The following is a 16,941-nucleotide window of genomic DNA, read 5'->3' as shown; positions in this document are numbered from 1 at the left end:
ACTCACACATTTTGATACTAATTTTTTTATGCCTTAGCACTTTATTTCTAAAAATGTATCTCTAAGGATAACACATTATTTATACATTAAACTTTTGTATTGGTGATAGCATCCACAAACTATCTGTCATTTATGTTTTGAGCACCTGGCATGCTGTGCAGTATGGTCCTCAGGCTCAGGTCTTCCGGGGCATAAGTGTTATCATGGATGTAGGTCTCATGTAGTAGATAACATGTGAAGAGGTAGAATTGAGATGCTGAAATATGTAATAGGGGCTTTTCAAATATGTGAATACTGCTGTTTTGATGCACTTGTTTCATCATTATCATTATATTTTCTGCTTTTACATAACTTTCTGCCATGTACCTCAAACACTTTAGTGTATGGCCCAGTGAGTACAAATCTCTGCAACCTCCTCTGCAGCAGTGTTGCAGATCCTATAAGCACATTAAGCTTCCCAGGGAAAAGTACCTTTAGCATCTGGGAGAGGTTAAATGTTCCAGGGGAGAGGTTAAACATTTGTTTGTCCTCTGCTGCTGTAATTCCAGAAGCCAGATTACTTCTGAATCATCTGAACCACATTCATTCAAGATTAATGAGAAAGACCAAGTATGGAAAATTTCAGCTGGTAAGCGCCTTGGCTTTGAGCAAGTGGTGGAGGGGGAGTTCATACTGGCAGCAGCCTGCGGGTCATGCTTAGTTTTAAGTTCACTTAGTTCTTAAATTGGTGAAATGGGGAATCACACCATTCCACAGAAACAAGAATTTCTGCAGGCAACATGAAACAGTTGGCTCAGTGCATGCGCGCGCACACACACACACGCACACACACACACAACTTTTAAGGCTTGCCTCTCTTTTTTCCATCTATTTCTGTTTCATTTGAGATCAGATTTGTCCTTCTGCGTATGCACGTTTATAACTTTGTGCATGTTCAAGGTACATTGGTGTCTTTAAAATGGGCAAGTGGTACGTTCTCAGGAATGGGTGACGAGCCATTCCAGCGGAGGTGTGTGCCTGTCGTCACTCTCAAGTCCAATTGAGTGACAAGCCATGGTTAAGCTGTGGTTAGAGATGTGAGTGGGAGCCTCATGTAGGAAGGCTTCAGGAAATATTTCTGAAATCCAGGCAGGTCTATCAGCAAAGCTGTTTGAAATTCTGCAAGATAATAAATGGAGAATTCAGGACTAGAATAACAGAAGCCAATTGTGTGACCTTGGTCTTTTTAAAAAAATAATTGGTTTTGATCTGGGAGAATCCTTGTTTTAGGAGAACATTACAGTGTAGTGTTGTGCCTGGTTTCACTGCAGCTCATTTGTTCAGGTGGTTAGTGTGGATGTTCTCTAGAGCCTTGTCTGTACTGTAGCATTAACTATCTGAGCAGACTCTTTACATGAAGTTTAAAGTGAAAGTGGGCCTTAGATATAGACAATGTCTAGGACTCATTTGTTTTCCAGAACCTGAGTTTCAAGATTTTTTTCTCTTCCAGTGTAATTTCAAGCAAGTGAAACCAAACCTGAAATGAACCTCTTCTTTCCCGCTTGTTTTGCAGCAAATGGAAGGAGAAAACTGAAGTGATCCATTTCTGATTTCATAGAATAGAAGAAAATCATACTTCTCCCTGTTGGCCAGGTCAGCGTTTGATGCTTCTGTGGCCCAGAAGAGGCCACAGTCCTCTGTAGTCTCGGAGGCCAGTGCCTGTCTGTAAATGGAATATTCTATTCATCTGGGCTTCAGGGCGCTCAGCTGGTTCCTGCTTGAGCTGGCACAGGCACGCTCTGTAGCACAAGAGCAAGTTCAAGTAACTCCGAAGATTCCCCTGCCTGACAACTACCAGTTATTCATACCAGGAACCTTTTAATAGCAGTTAAGCAATAAGGAGAAAAACAGCACTTCAGCAAGTGATGAAACCTTGCATTTTTCATTACTTCAAATAAGGGAAGTGGGAACAAATAACAGCTGTGCTCTAGAAATTAGCTGTGTTGGTCCCTCCTTAACTACATGCACTTCAAAATTCCCTCACCTATTGTGTTGTTACTTAACAATTCTTTATTCCATCCAGAGACATAGAGTGTGTGTCAGTAAGCCTGTTTTTAGTACAAAAGAAGAAAAATAAAACTCAGACAGAAAGGATGAAATTACTTGCCTGGAGTCACTGTAATTTCAGTGGTAGAGGCAGAATTAGAACTGGAGGCTGATAGGCATCCTCTCCCCATTCCCAATGGAGACAAATCCTTTTTAATTAAAAGTAACATGGGACAGTTGCATCACCATGAATTTTCAAATATATCGACTTTTTCCTGTTTCAATATTCATCCTAGAATTATCTCGTGTTTGCAAAATGCATCTTAAAATATTTAAACACAGATTAATGAAAGATTCTCATTTTGCATTATGAGGCTGATGTATCTCAAATAACCATCTCTCTTGAAGCAACTACTCTCTAGAAATTATGGTATTTTTTAAACAACACCTGTATTCTTGTCCATAAATATATAATATTCGGCTCTCTGCAAAGACCAACATTCTGGCTGAAAGCTAGAGAGTCTCATACAGGGGAGAATAAGGCTTCATATATCACACTAGCAGTGGGAGGGGCCTTTTGAGCACCACAGCAGAGTCATTGATGGGCTCCAAAGGACACATGACCTAATTTTCTTGAAATTAGGAGTTACCATTTTTATCCCTGATTCTAGAAATTTGTGAAATATCTTTTAACCTTTTTTTTTTATCTCTCCCCCCTCCCCACCTTCCCCCACCATGTTCCTGCTTAATTACTTAAGTGAAGACCGTGGCAGAATGGTTTTGGCTATTTGGAGAATGTAAAGATTTGACCAACTTCTCAATTCATCCTTCAGAAAGCATTAAACTTTATTTTCAGGTATTTTGTTCATGAGTGGCTTTCATGAGCAACTTTTCTTTAGTCTTTAATGAAATTTAGATGTAATCCCTTTGGCAGTTGTGTCATATAGAAAACTCGTTAGAGTTCACAAGGGATCAAAATGTTATTGTTCACTTGAAAATGTGTTAGACACCCTAGAGAAACCAGGAAAGACTCTATCTAGGAGCTTAAAGTCTCGATCTCACATGTTGCAGTAAGTGAGAGATACTGAGAGACAGTAAAAGAGGGAATTGCAGAGAAAAGAGAAGCATTGCCAGAATATTAGATTAGCAGTCATAAATTAAAAATCTGTATTGTGAATTCATAAATCTCTTCAACAGCAATGTTTTGTCAGTTATGGAAAATTCGAGAAGAGGGAGTAATGGGTTTATATATTTAAAATCTCTAAAGTATTAATCAGTTTTCACTGAAGTCAGGAAATACCTTATCACCAGCCTTTGAGCTATTTTTTTAACGTATTGTCATTGGCCCAGGTTAGTAGAGGGTTTTTTGCTTTGCTTGGAGAAGAAGCTTGCTTGTTTTGTTGCTAGATGATGGCTAGTTGTGATATTAACTGCCAGCAAACTGCTGGCAAGAATTAGACTTTATCTTTTTCTCATTAGCAAAACACAAATATTGCAAGTACAGCAGTATACGAATATTTCTGTATTGCTCAAAAGGTATAATGACAGTGACCAATTCATTAAAACAACTATGATTCTATACCCAGATGGAGAGAATTAAACCCTCTTTGCAGTGCAGTAGTGTTGTTCACCCCCATGCAGTAATGGCATTAAAATTGCATGTAGAAAAGGAAGCTGATACAATAGTGGGAGGATGTGAGGTTTCTGGTGCAAGCAGTGAAGAGCTCACAAGTGTTAGAAGAGTCACCAGTCACAAGGAGCTGCTGTCAGTCTTGTGTTCACTCCACAAGCTCATGGCAGTGTTGTTTGGACCAAGTGACCTCCTCCTGTGCCATTCAACAGCCACTCTGCAGACCACATTTGTTCAGCACAGGAGCCAAGAAGGGTGCTCACCACTGTAGTTGGGAACATTTCCCATGCTTTTTACAGGGTGATTGCCATAAGGAAGTAGTGTTCATCTTCCAGCATTAAGGAAAGCAGTATTCCCACAAAAACATACTTAACCTTTTTTCCTCAGTTACAGCAGTATCCTGAATTTACTTCTCAAGTAATGGTAAAAACCAAAGTCTTCCAGCTCAGTTGGACAACCATTTATATACCCTATAGTAGCAGTCTGCACCCTGCTGGCATCAGGAGCTGAATGTGCTTGTCAAGAGCATCATTCCCTGCTGTCTCTAGATACAGGGTTTAATGGGCTCCATCCAGATAAGGCATCTACAACTATTGTTATCAGCAACTTGAACATAAGACTAACTGTGATTTAGTTGCTTCTCAGAAACTTTTGGAGATGGGTTTCTATGCCTGCAATATGCTTCATTGGTTGTTCTTTGACAAAAGGATTTATTGCTTCTAGGTTTGGTGTTCTTGACATTTTCTTCAGTTCACTCTTTGTCAGAGGTGTTGGTGAGACTTGGCAGAGAAGTATTTTTCACTCTGGATGGTTGGTAATGGAATACTTACAGCATGGATACAGCAATGCCTTCTTTCCCTTCACCTGGCAGTGGCAGCTTCTGTTCCCAGGAATTTTCAATTATATAGCTGTCCTCAAAGCTGGCATTCCCCAGGGCAAAGGGAGGTTGTTGCAGTGTATTGGGCTAAGCTGGATCTTTTCTTGTTCCCATCATTTTTGCCACGGGTAAGGGCTGGAGAGGACACTCTCTGTTTCCTTGCTGCCTGTTTGTGGTCTAACAGCTGTTCACTTGCTGCAGATGGTGTTGGGTATTTTGTGTGCAAGGGCTTGTTAGCTTACAGCTGACACTGTTCATACTTCTGTCCTTTACCGAGCTGTCCTGCCCTGTAGTCCAGGCTTTCCTGAAACCAGGATGTACTTTGGCACCAGCCATGCCCCAGCAGCTAATTCCACCTCCTCTTGGCCATGGTGGGCTAAGGTGTGTGTGTGTGTGTGAAGCAGTTTCTCTTCCTCTCCACTGAGTTATCCTTCATTGGGATAATAAGTGTCAACTTAAAAGGCCTTTGTAATGTGTGTTCAAGGGCTGGTGTTGGCTTGTATGTTTGCTTTCCCCTCCTTCTTTGTCTTCCTGCTTTACCATCACTCCCTGGACATATTTGGTAACATAGTCATTGGCCTGTATTTATTGCCTGGCTTCTGTGTTTTCATAATCCCTTAATTGTGGTGTGTAGTCCCATACAATTGAGTTTGGTTTGAATTTTTAGTTGTTTGGGTTTTTTTAATCTATTAATCAAGCCTCTCTGACAAAGAGGCCTATGAGAGCATTTGGCATAGTTTTGAAATACAGCAACTGTGCAAGAGAATTCTTAGGCTGGCTTTTTTTAGTGCTTGGCTTTAAGACTGCAGTCTCCTTGCTCTAATGTGAATTCCAGAAGACAAAGGATTTATGTTTCCTTTTTTAAGTTTCTTCAAGCCTATGCACCTTTTGAAGATTTTTATAAATGTCCACCATACATTTTGATAGAAATAATTAATCAAGGGAGCTCACACACATTATTGCTTCTGTATGCCCTGGGAGCTCCTGGTTGGGCTGGCCAGCTGCCATGAACCCTCACTGGCTGGACAGTCTTCATATTGTCCTAGTTTCCAGCAAAAACAGTATTCAAATCAACACATTCCTGTAGAATGTTTTAGATTTCAGCAAAGCAACATTTTCCTACAGAAAAGTCTTTCCTCAGAAAAATCCCTGCAGTCAAGAAGCTTCCCATCCCTGAGGCCCACTGGCACAACAAAGTTTCCTGCTGGTTGTGTCTTCAGAGAAAGAACAGTTCATCACTTGCCTTGAGTGGAAATCAAGTTCCACTTGCCATTAAAAATTGCTTGCACATCTGTGGGAAAGGTGGGCTTTGATCAGAGGTGGCTCCCAATTCCTTAGGGGTTAAGGAATTAGCCATAAGCAATAAGCCATCCTCCATCAGTTCTCTCAGACAAAGGTTCAGCAGGCTCTGAATGCTTCAGTTGCTCTCTGTGGTGCTGCACTGATGCCACAGTGCCAATTACTGTGCCTTGGAGAGAGGTGGAGCGTGCACTGGATGCCTCTGAACTTGTACCCCTGGATCCTGTTTTATGCATTTGCTGCAAATACTGTTGCAGCCTGGATATCCTGTTGCCTGAGTGTATACTTCAAACAGTAGTATTTTCTGAAAATCAAACAAATTATCCTGGCTGGTAGCTGTTGATGTTTTGTGTGTTCTCAAATTCATAAACTATACAAATTGTTCTTTCAAGATGTTTGCTTGAAATCTCAGCTTACTATGGCTGATCAAGGTCCATTTTCTACCCACCCTCACAAGTGCCCTGTGCTCATCTGCTTCTCAGAGTTAAGGCCAGTCCAAGCATTTCCAAAGCAAAAATATTTCTTCTTTCCCCAAGTTTCTTCATAGTGAGATAAGAGTTCAAAGTACTTACTGCTTTTTTCCAAGAGATACTACTTCAGTCAGTGTGTTTAGTTGGTAAATTTTGGGAAAAACTCTTCCATCAATAATGGCATAAATATTCATTTTATATCAGGTATTGATTATAAAAGAAAATTGTAGACCCAGATTTTGCATTTTTATTTTGCCTAAATGCAGAATATGCTGTTACTTCTGTAGGAGAACCAGCCATTCTCTTGTAGCTTCCAGGCTACACTGAATAAACAACTTGCTTGAAAGAATGCCTGAGATGGACCAAATGTTTTGGGTTTTTATTGATGGTCTTTGGAAGAATGAACTTCTTCAAATGGTTTCTTAATCTGGAACAGAGAGGAAGCAGCTTTTGAACACTTTAAAGTGAGAGATAGTTCAACTCTGTCATTTGTCAACTTGAAATATGTTTTAATAATTAATACCCTCTGAGACTTCACATACAAAAGTTTGGGAATGGAAAAAAAATTTCCCAATGCAGATCAGACATAGGTAAACTTATGCAAAGCCCTGCAAACACAAAAGTTTGTTGTTTTGAAAGGCTTGACGGTTGCTGCAGTACATTATTTATTTGCTTTAATTCTTTAGCTTCCTTCCCTGGGAAGACACGGTTAATTTTCTTAGTTCATGTGGGTTTGTGCTGAATCAGATGGAGATTTTTATGAGAGCCCTGGGTCTTCTTTCAAATTGGAAAATAAGATAAATCACTATGGCTTTGTTTCTCTAGTGGAGACATTTTGTCTATTCAAATATATTCTCCTTTCTTTAACCCTCTTCCACCCACTTATAACAGCCTGGAAGTGAATTTCTTTTGCAGCGTCATTTCAGAATTTCACTCATTTTTTTTTTTTTTCTCTTGGGCTTTTGAAAGGCATGTCCTTGCCATACTGTGATTTCTGACTGGCAGATCTCTACAGTATCAAGACCATGCTATGGCTTTCCATTTGCAGCCTGATGGGCCCTGTTCCAGAGATTATGCAGGACTCTGATGCACTGTAACATATGTTACAGGAGTGAATCCTACAGGAGTGTGAATGCCCTCAACAGCTCTTGACCTTCCTATGAGTTGAGGAGCTACACTGAAGAGCGGGCACTTACTATAAGGAATGCAAACAATTGGTTGCATTAAGCACTATGAAGTGAGCATGTGTTCACACAAGTGTGTGCCCCATGCTCTCCAGCACTTAGAATGTAGACCTACTTAACTTCTTTTTGGTCATTTTGTTTTCTCTCTCTCTTAATTCCCCTTTTTGTTCAGGAGTATTGAAGGATTTTATTACTCACATAATTGGTCTGGATTTATATACAGTCCTTATTTTAACACGGTGAATTTTTTAAATGTTAGCACAAGACTATGCAGAATAATTGTGGAAGAATTGGTTTTTCTCCTACATGGCATTTTAGCAGAGCTTTGCTAATGCTGTCAATGTAATAGACAGCACCTGTTTTCATTTTGTTGCATTTTGTTTAGCAATTGTTAACACAAGAGGAGACAAAAGTGATTTTGACTAGAAATGGACTGTAGGGCTTGATTCACACTTTACATCCATAGAGGAAGGATTACCTCCTTAAAAATGCAGAGTGCCTTACAGCAATCTTATTGAATGAAATTTAGTCTCTTACTTATAAATGGTGCCCAAATTTGGGCACAGGACAATTATTTATATATTGGTAGCATGGTTGCATGATGCTGATTTCAGTAAAAGCACAGCATATTGGAACACATACGATTGTCTTCAGGCTGTAGAGGATTTTGTAACCTGTTTCCTGACTACCGGAAAAACTCTGTGACAGCCTGTCTCTACCACCTGCATTGACAGTGCTGCAACAAATAGTTACTTCCCCCAGGTACTGTGTTGTGCCTGAGCCCTTGGATCCCATCAGCAAAATCCTACAGGCAGTGTTTCCTGCCGAGGATTGCCCACACTGCAGGAGTGGGAGTGGTGGTGACATTTCTGCTCTGGGCAGCACAACCTGAAGACAGCCGTGGAGAGAATGAACTGTGCCACAAGGGAGGGAGGGAGGGGTGCACCTGGGCTGCAGTCAGTGGTGCTGTTAGATAAAGTGTGCTGGTTTGTAACATCAGCGACAAATTAGACTCCAAATAAGCAACTCCCACTTCCCTCACCCCTACTGGTAAGGGAGGGACAAGAGTGGAAACTGTGGGTTGATACAATTTACTGAAAGCAAAAAACAATAGAGTAAAAAATGCACAATAACAACAACTATTAATACCATGAGTATACAAAGAGTGAAGGTATTTTATCCACAATAAACGTATTCACTACTGGAAACAAAAACAAGATGGTGGACCCTCCCTGTAGGTTGTATCCATGTGGCTTCCCCAGACAAAATATGGTGCTTGTTCCTGTGGTAATTGAGATCACAGACAGGATGGTGAGGGGGCTCCTGTGGATAGTGTTTTCTGCCACCCAGCTCAAAACCACTAAGAACAGTGATGAGCAAACCTCCCAAAAGGTAGGTCATCCGAGTTGGGTTGTGCTGCTGCTCCACTGGGTTCAGTTCCTCACAGGTGCCTGTGCCACCATTTCTACTGCTCTGGTGTGGTCAGCCCCAGGGTTGCTGCTGCTTTCCAGCCATTCCTCTGTGCTCCTTTGGGCTTGGTTTGGCTGGGCTCCTTTCAGCTTCACTCAAAGGACTCAGCTGGGCTGGGGTCACCCCCACCTCTCCTTTCCCCCCAGCGGCCTCCATGCTACCGCTGTCTGTACAGCATTACTGTGGATTCACACTTTTTGTCATAACCATGTCTCGTAACTGTGTTCCAGCAAAAACAGGAGGGAGACCAATGGTGGTGGTAGGGACCAAGTTCTCAGCAGCTGATCACAAGACATTCCCACTATGGAGGCAAAATGGCACACTTCCAGTGGGGCACCTGGCTTTCCTTCCCAGACCATGCCCACAGTGGTGATGTGGCGGGGTGTAGAATAACAGCTTGGCCCTGCCATCTCCTGCAGCCAGGGCAGGAGCAGGGTCACCTCACCTCAGTTCTCTCACCACGAGAGGTGGTGGTGCGTGGCTGCTGCAGGGAAGCTTCCTCACAGCCTCTCCTCCAGCTAGCCAGCACCTCAGGTTGTTGGAGCATTCCACACTCTATTGCCCACGGTGTGGGGCACTGTGTAGCACTGTGGGGCTGCTCTAAGGCATCAAAAGGGAACAAGGTTTAGACGATCCTACCAGTACCCTCCTCTTTCCCCTCCTGTTTGAAATGTTGTTGCCTTCAGCAGCACTTGATAGGAGTGACCTCTCGGAGGCCCTCACCTTGGGGCAGCCAAGAAGCAGAAGAGTGCTCTAGCCCTGAGTTCAAGCAGGCAGTGACACCTGCCAGGCACACGGTGGCCCCCATGCCCTGACAGGGTCTCCCAGGAGCCACGGTGGTCACCAAGCACACAGCAAAGGCCAAGATTTGTCAGTGCCGGTGCTGCTGGATGCTGGTGTTGAGCTGGGTTTTCTGGTGTGGTGAGGGGAGCTCTGCGTGCGAGGGGGTTCGGTGGGTAAAGCACGGGAGCTAGCCAGGGTCTGGCCAAGGCTGTCCCTGGGCAGATACATTAGCTGGGGCAGCATGTTGTCACAGCTGAGTGAAAGCCATAGAATATTGGAGTTTTTAGCAGGTATTTTTGGAAAAGGGCATGTATTTTGCTGTACTGAGAATTTAGTAAATAATTTTGACGTTGATTTGAGGTTTTTTTATTATTTATTCAAAATTGCATTTTTCTTTCTTCCTCCGAGAGAGTGTGGGTGTGTGCTCTGCTGAGGAGGTTTTTCCTCATGAAGAAAATGTCAATCTTGAATCGAATTAACCTATTTTTAACGTGAAATTTTAGACCCTTGCTTGAAGGCAAAAGTGCCATGATGTTACATTAGCTTTAAGAACAAAACAGAATTCATGTGAATAGTAACTTAAAAATGCAACTTATAGTGCAAATATGATTTTCTTTACACGTGTTTCTTATTCCCTTTAGCACATCAGGTCCACCCATTTGGCCCGGAAGCACCTTTTTCAAGAGAAATGGAGCCCTTCTACAAGGTAGGTGATGGATACTACATCTTGGACTAACTGTTCTGCTCGAGAAACAACTTCTTCAAATTGCACAGCTTTTTTGATACTCACCCAGGAAGAAATAACTAAATGTTTTTTTGTTTCCTTTACCCTTTCTCCTTTATTGCGCATCTGGTGCCTTGAAAATGATGGTTTACCACGTACAGTGAGTGTAGTCTGTGAAAGTTGCTGCTTTTTTTCTTTCCTCAGATCATTAAATTGCTTGCTGTAATATATATTGAAGGGTGGCTTTTTGGTTTTTTCCTTTGTTTGTATAAAGAGTGCCCAGAAGGAAATGTTCCAGGAACACCACTTTTAGCTCTGTGGATGAAACAAGGTTGTTCTTTGAGAGAAATCCTTTTCTTTACTCCTTAATTGTGCTGATAGCAAAAGGTACCAGAAGGTAGGTAGCCCTGATGTAGTGGGAAAAACAGTGTCAGAGTGTTTGTCTCAAGAAAGCTACCATGTTTACTAGTGCTTATATTCATAGAACAGTGTTAAATGTCTAATTTCCATTGTACAGACAATATATGCAGAAGCTATATGACTGCAGTTTTGATAGCTGAAAATTTTCAGTCTACCTTTCCAGACTTCTTTTAAATAGTTTTTCACTCCTGTGTCTGTTTATATTTCTGCCATTGAGTACATCACTCTTAAAGAAGGTGTTTTAGGAGCATTGTGTCTCCAGACCACAAGTGTTTCTCTATGGTGCAAAGTAACTGATACCACTGAGGTTCATTTTATGGTCTTTGCAAAGATTTATCCATGAATTGTCTGTTCATTTTCCTGCCAAGACTCTTCTGGTCTTTCTTCTGACAGAAAACGCTATATAATGTTCTCAGGAGCATTTGTCCAAATCACCAGTGATGGAGCTTTACTCACTAGGAGACACACAAGCAAATAATTCATTGTCAGGCAGTATTGCCTTCTACATACCAAAGTAATCCAGCATCTGAGGTTTACCTGAGAATATTTTTCTGAGTTAATTCCTTGCACATATATAAGAATTTGCATAACTATTTAATATCTATGCTGAGATTTGTTCAGGTGAATTTAAATACATTAAAATATTCAGATTATTTCTGAGCACTAGGAGTTGGTATAAATTGTAGAGTTTAGCTGCTTTTGGCTTTAGTCTGATCAGTGAGGTCTGCTACCTTTACAGTCCTTCCTAATGAGAAGAACCAGATTTTAATTTTTTTTTTTTTTGTTAGGAGAAAGAACTATTGTGAAATAGATTGATTTGTTTCATGGTTTCAACAATTCTGATTTTAAATGGGTATTTGCACATATGTAGTCTTTGTAATCCGAGTTGATAAAATGTAAACTTGCTCTTTCAAGTCTGTGTGGCAGAAATGTTTTATCTTTTCTTAAGATGCAAGATACCAGGAATTAATAACAACTGTTTTTGTAGTCCTCTCTATCTCAGTTGTTGATTAAAGTCTTCTCACAATAAAGAAGAATACACTTCTCCACCCTTTCCTCCTCTGCCCTCTTCTGCCTTCCATATTGGGGTGGAAAATCTAAAAGCCCAAAACTTTTCAATGTATTAAAGAAATAGAGAAAAGAGATGAGTGCCTTTTCAAGCAACTAAGAAAGCCTAACAGACCTTTAACTGAGCTGGCATTCTGCATTGCCATTTCAAGTGGAAAATGCAGCCAATTTGGACTGTAATATGCATGATACAACTGAGGTTAGAAGGATGAGAGTATGAAGAAAAACCTCATTAAAGTAATTTTTTAACACTTCCCAGTTATAATTTTAAAGCAAGAAGATAAATCAGTAAAGCTTTCCTTTCTGTCTTTTTGCTTTAATTTCTGTCTTTGGATTTCTCCCTACAATAGTCTCTTTAATATAGAGGCTATAGCAGGTTGCACAGAAATAGCACATCCACCACTTTGCTGCTTCTGAGTGTGTTTTTCCAGAAGAGCCATGTAGAGAAATGGTAGCAGTGCAGGGAGGTGTGAGATGAGGTGTAGATGATTGTCAGTACCCATGTTACATGACCCTCTGAAGTCTTTCTCCAGTGCTTATAATCAGCTTAATGCAAACAGGAGAATGAAAAATTGACTCAATTACTGGTTTCAAGTTATAGTACTGCCTTTTGATTGGCAAAAGTTGAGGTAACAAAGGGATTTTAAAAAATTTTTACTTGATAATTGTTCCACTATGTTTGAAAAGAATGTTCACTTTGTTACAGACAATGATACAGAATAATTCTGTAATTATAGTAAATGTGATATTCACGTGCACTTGTCACACCTCATTTCTTCTGAGTTGTTAAGGAAAATGTTCTTTTTCTGGTCTGAGGAATGAAGAGAAAAAAATTCCACAATGTAAGTAGTGCTTTCTTTAGCCAAGAAGACTTGTAGATGCTCCTGGTTTCCACTCATTTTATATCAGAGCTAAATTTTGCTATTTGGCAAAATAATCTTAACCATTGTAAAGAGTTTAACGTATTTCTTCTGAGAAACTGACTGAGAAAACAGTTATCTGTGTACCTCAAAATAGCAAAGGAAGTGAAACAGAAGCTAAAATTTATTTTAGCTATTCTCTGTCCTTAATACTTTTGACATGAGTGGGATTAACTCTGTGTTACTTTCTGGCTAGTTTTTGAAGAATTTTGAAGTATATGTACAAAATTCTCTTTTTGCCTATGATTTTATTAGATACGAGATGGCTGCCTTAGTTTTTTTTCTGTGAGGATCATAGTACTGTTGTTCTTAGCATTAACTCTGTAACCAGTTACTCTGTATTGAATCACCTGCCTAGGTTGTTTTTGAGGTCTTGAACTCCTCCTGCTAAGTGACAGCTGCTCCCTATATCCTTGTGCTGCTTGGTGTTCTTCAGAAGTCTCACGCAGAGCTCAATTTAGATAGGACCTTCAGTCTTACCAGACTCTTACGTCTTCTCTCAAAACTTACCTGTGTGTCCATGGAAATTGCTGGGTTCTAGCCTTTAGGATTTCCATATAAAACAGGTTTTTTGCTCTTACTGCTTTTCTTTTTCTGTTGTTTTCTTGTAGCTTGTTACTGTACTGTAATATACACTGTGTATTGTGTGTTTGTTTCAAATCGCAGCTTCTTTTTTTTAATCAGCTGTGTGGAGAGCCTTTGTTCCCACTATTTTTTCTGTTCTGATCTGTCATAACACATTCATTTTTATATAATAAAATACTTGTGAGGTAGAAGTCCTTATGGTGGAAAATATCTAGACATATTCTAAACTCTTCAGGAACTTATACTGGGGGAGATAGGTGGGGCCATAGTCACATTAACTTCCAAGTTCTGAAAAGGGCAGTTTTGTTCCCTCAGCTCTGATTTTGGGTGTTAAGCTCATGTTACAGACTTGAGCATGCAGTTGCTCACAGATAAGTGGTAATAATAAAACTATTTTGCTGTTAATATAGCTGACATTCTTCTTGAATAAACTAAAAATGCATCTTCAAATTACCTTACAGCAGCAGTCATATAAATTCCAGTGGCTGAGTGCCTCCTGTAAGATGTAACTGGATTGTGGAGAGGTTTGGTTTATTTTCTTAACGATGTAACTTCCCTTTTGAGGGAAAAAACCCACAAAACAACAAAATCACTACTCCTTTTTAAACTTAATTGCCCTCACACTTCAGTAAATTAAATACAGCATAGTACAATGCCTTTTCTGTCAAATTTGTTCTGTCTTGATTTGTCTTTGTTGTCTGGGGAAGGAAAGTGAGCTTGGGTCATCCAGTCCCTATTGCTGTTGGAAAAAAAATGGAGATGGGCCTCCTCTCTGAGACTTGATAGTCCACCTTCCAATTGTGCCTGACCTGCTATAAATGGAGCCACGATCCTTGCCAAGCTGTCTGCTTTCTGGTGCGAGCAAGGTCCTCCACTTCCTCTTATGACAGTCAGCACAGTTTAAATCTGCTGCCTGTGGATATTATATCAAAGATATGAACCCTATCTTCAGAGATCCTGCCCACCTGGATTCACACCTGCAAACTGAATTGCAGCAGTCAGTGAACTGAATTCAGACAGCATGGCTGTCCTTGGAAGCAATGATTCTCTTTTAATGAGGATGGAAGGAAAGACTGGAAAAATCAGCTCCCTTGAGAATGCAGAAGGGGAACAATGAGGAGTGCATGTGGCCTCTGGTCCCTCTTGACTGAAGGAGCCTGAGAAAGGAGGGATTGCCCTCCACAGATTTCATGGTCTGCTTAGTTCTTTCTCCACCAGCAGCTGCAGAGAATAGGCATCCTCATGCTCCAGAGAAGAGCAAGGGATAGGATGCTTACCTGGGGATGACTTGTCCCCTTCTCCTCTGGGAAAACACTGTATGAGAGAGGCACTTTCTTCTCTGATACTTGAAGCAGCCCATGTGCGAGCTTGGCCCAGCTGCCATGGCTGTAGCTGACACCACCTGTGAGAAGCTTTGACAGGAAAGAGTTGGAAGACACTGTCTTTACAGGGTCAGGTGTCACCAAAACCAGCATGAGATGGAGACTCCAGAGTTTATTGCAGAATAGAAATGGAAACTCTGGGCACTGCTACTCCATTGACCCTTAATGCCCTCAGTCCAGGTTGGTGGCTTTCACATTTTATTGTGCTGACATCTGACACCTGGCTATATTGTGAGACTTTAAGGAAGGTACCAAAGCACATGGATCATTTTATTCTTAGTTCAGAATGGTGAGTTCTTTGAGCTAGAAAATTGCATTCCTAATAAGAAAGTTTATTTTGTACGAACTGTGGACAGACCAGAAATGAGGTGTCCTACATAAAAAGATTAGGAACCAGTTTATTTTGAACATGTGCATACAATTGTACAGAAATCTTTTTCTTCCCTAATAAGCTTGAGAATCCTTGAAATGTCAAAACAAGCCATATAATCAATTTCCCATTAAGTATTTTTAAGAAATGAGAGAGGAGATTTGGGACTTCACCTTTCCAAGCATTAGCTATTAGTAGAAGCAGTTGCTGAGGTGGAAGTAAACCAGCAGGGAGGAGGCAAAAAGGAGGCATTTGTTGCTTATTTCCCTTGAAAAGTCTGAATTAGAAACTTTCACTCTTATAAATGAAGACATCCAACCTATGTTTTTATGTTAATAGTGACATTAGGATAAGATTGTAGCAACAGCAGAGCCTGGTTTCTTTGGACAAGTATTGCCCACACCAACTACTCAGCCTTTACTCTGGTGAAGTCGGGAGGAGTTGTCTTTTTACTTTCAAGACTAACGCCTTTCAAGAGGGAACTTCACAACAGAATCACTAAGAGAAAATAAGATGCCTGTGTGCATGCAGCCACATGTGTTTTCTGTCTAATAATGGGAAAACTTGGAATGTTTTAGTCAGCACCTCCAACAAATAGCCAGGATCCCATGCAAGCACAGTGGGCTTCTTTCTCCTGGCGCAAATTTAGTTCATCTATTCTTTTGCAGTGGGCAGGCAGAACAGGTGCAAGTCCTGGGCATGTAGCAGAGGGGTACAGCTCATCCTGGAACACAAGATATCTGTACCTTCTGGTGCTAACAGGGCTGAGGAGAAGGAGGAACAAGGGAGAGTTGAAAGACAAGAAACTTCAGCAAGTCTCATATACATTTAACCTTCAGAATTGTATGTCACACCTCAAAAGACTAACCTTGGAGAAAAATGCTCTCTGTTCTTCTACTGCCTAGAGGTGCAGACAAAAAGAATGTGGAAAGGTAGCTAGCATATTTATTACAGATAATTTAATGTTATGTTATACTTATGGTCACCATGACATTTAAGAAAGAGGCCAAAAGCAATACAAATTAATCCAGCCTTAGGACTGGTAGATTTAGGTGATGTGATCTGTAACAGTCTTGGGCAAAACTCTAAGGCCCAAATCCAACTAAACCATAATTTCTTAATGCATATTTGGGCATCTCCTGTTCCTAAGAATCTAAATACATTTTCTTGCTTTGGTGTTATAATTTCTAGATTTTGTGCTCTGTGAAATGAGGGTAATAATGGTGCTTTTCACTGCCCAGAGCTGTCAGTCTACAGAATATTTGCTCTGCATCATATTCCAATGCTCCACTAATGGAAGAACTTTACAGGGGGAACAAAACTGTAAAGAGCAGCAGAGCTGTCCATTAGCTTTTGCAGGGAAGTGAATTTTGGGTTTTGGTTTGTTTTTCTTTCTCCCCAGTTGAACTCTTTACTCTGAGAGATACACCTGGAAAATGACTGTTTTGTGTGGAGACTTGGGGGGCTTGAATGTTTAGTTCCAATGTAGTTACTTTCATCAGCAGAGCATTAAACATTTTTTCTTCGCTGAGCTGCCATTCCACTGTGTTTGAAACAATGGTGACAGTTGTGACAATCATGCTGTTTGCTGGTGACTTGGTTTGGGTCAACATACCAAATTAACAGCAAAGCTGCTATCTCTCCTTGTTAAAATAAATCACTTTTCATTCACATGGCATAATTATTGAAATCAGCACCTTTTTTTTTTTTTTTTTTTTCCTTTGCTTTTCTTTT

The 16,941-nt window shown here is 40.6% G+C and overlaps 1 protein-coding gene across 7 annotated transcripts in view; it reads left to right on the top strand.

Moving 5' to 3' along the window:
* FOXN3 (forkhead box N3) overlaps positions 1–16,941 on the top strand; it is a 172,570-nt gene that overhangs the window by 86,547 nt on the left and 69,082 nt on the right. For all 7 annotated transcript variants that reach the window (XM_015630891.1, XM_015630890.1, XM_015630889.1 and 4 more), the window contains exon 4: positions 10,380–10,444. In XM_015630891.1, the coding sequence (XP_015486377.1) occupies positions 10,380–10,444 (65 nt within the window). The remainder of the gene's footprint in view (positions 1–10,379; positions 10,445–16,941) is intronic.

This window comes from Parus major, chromosome 5 (assembly GCF_001522545.3).
Source record: "Parus major isolate Abel chromosome 5, Parus_major1.1, whole genome shotgun sequence".
Taxonomy (NCBI): domain Eukaryota; kingdom Metazoa; phylum Chordata; class Aves; order Passeriformes; family Paridae; genus Parus; species Parus major.
This window is presented reverse-complemented; position numbering and strand designations above follow the sequence as displayed.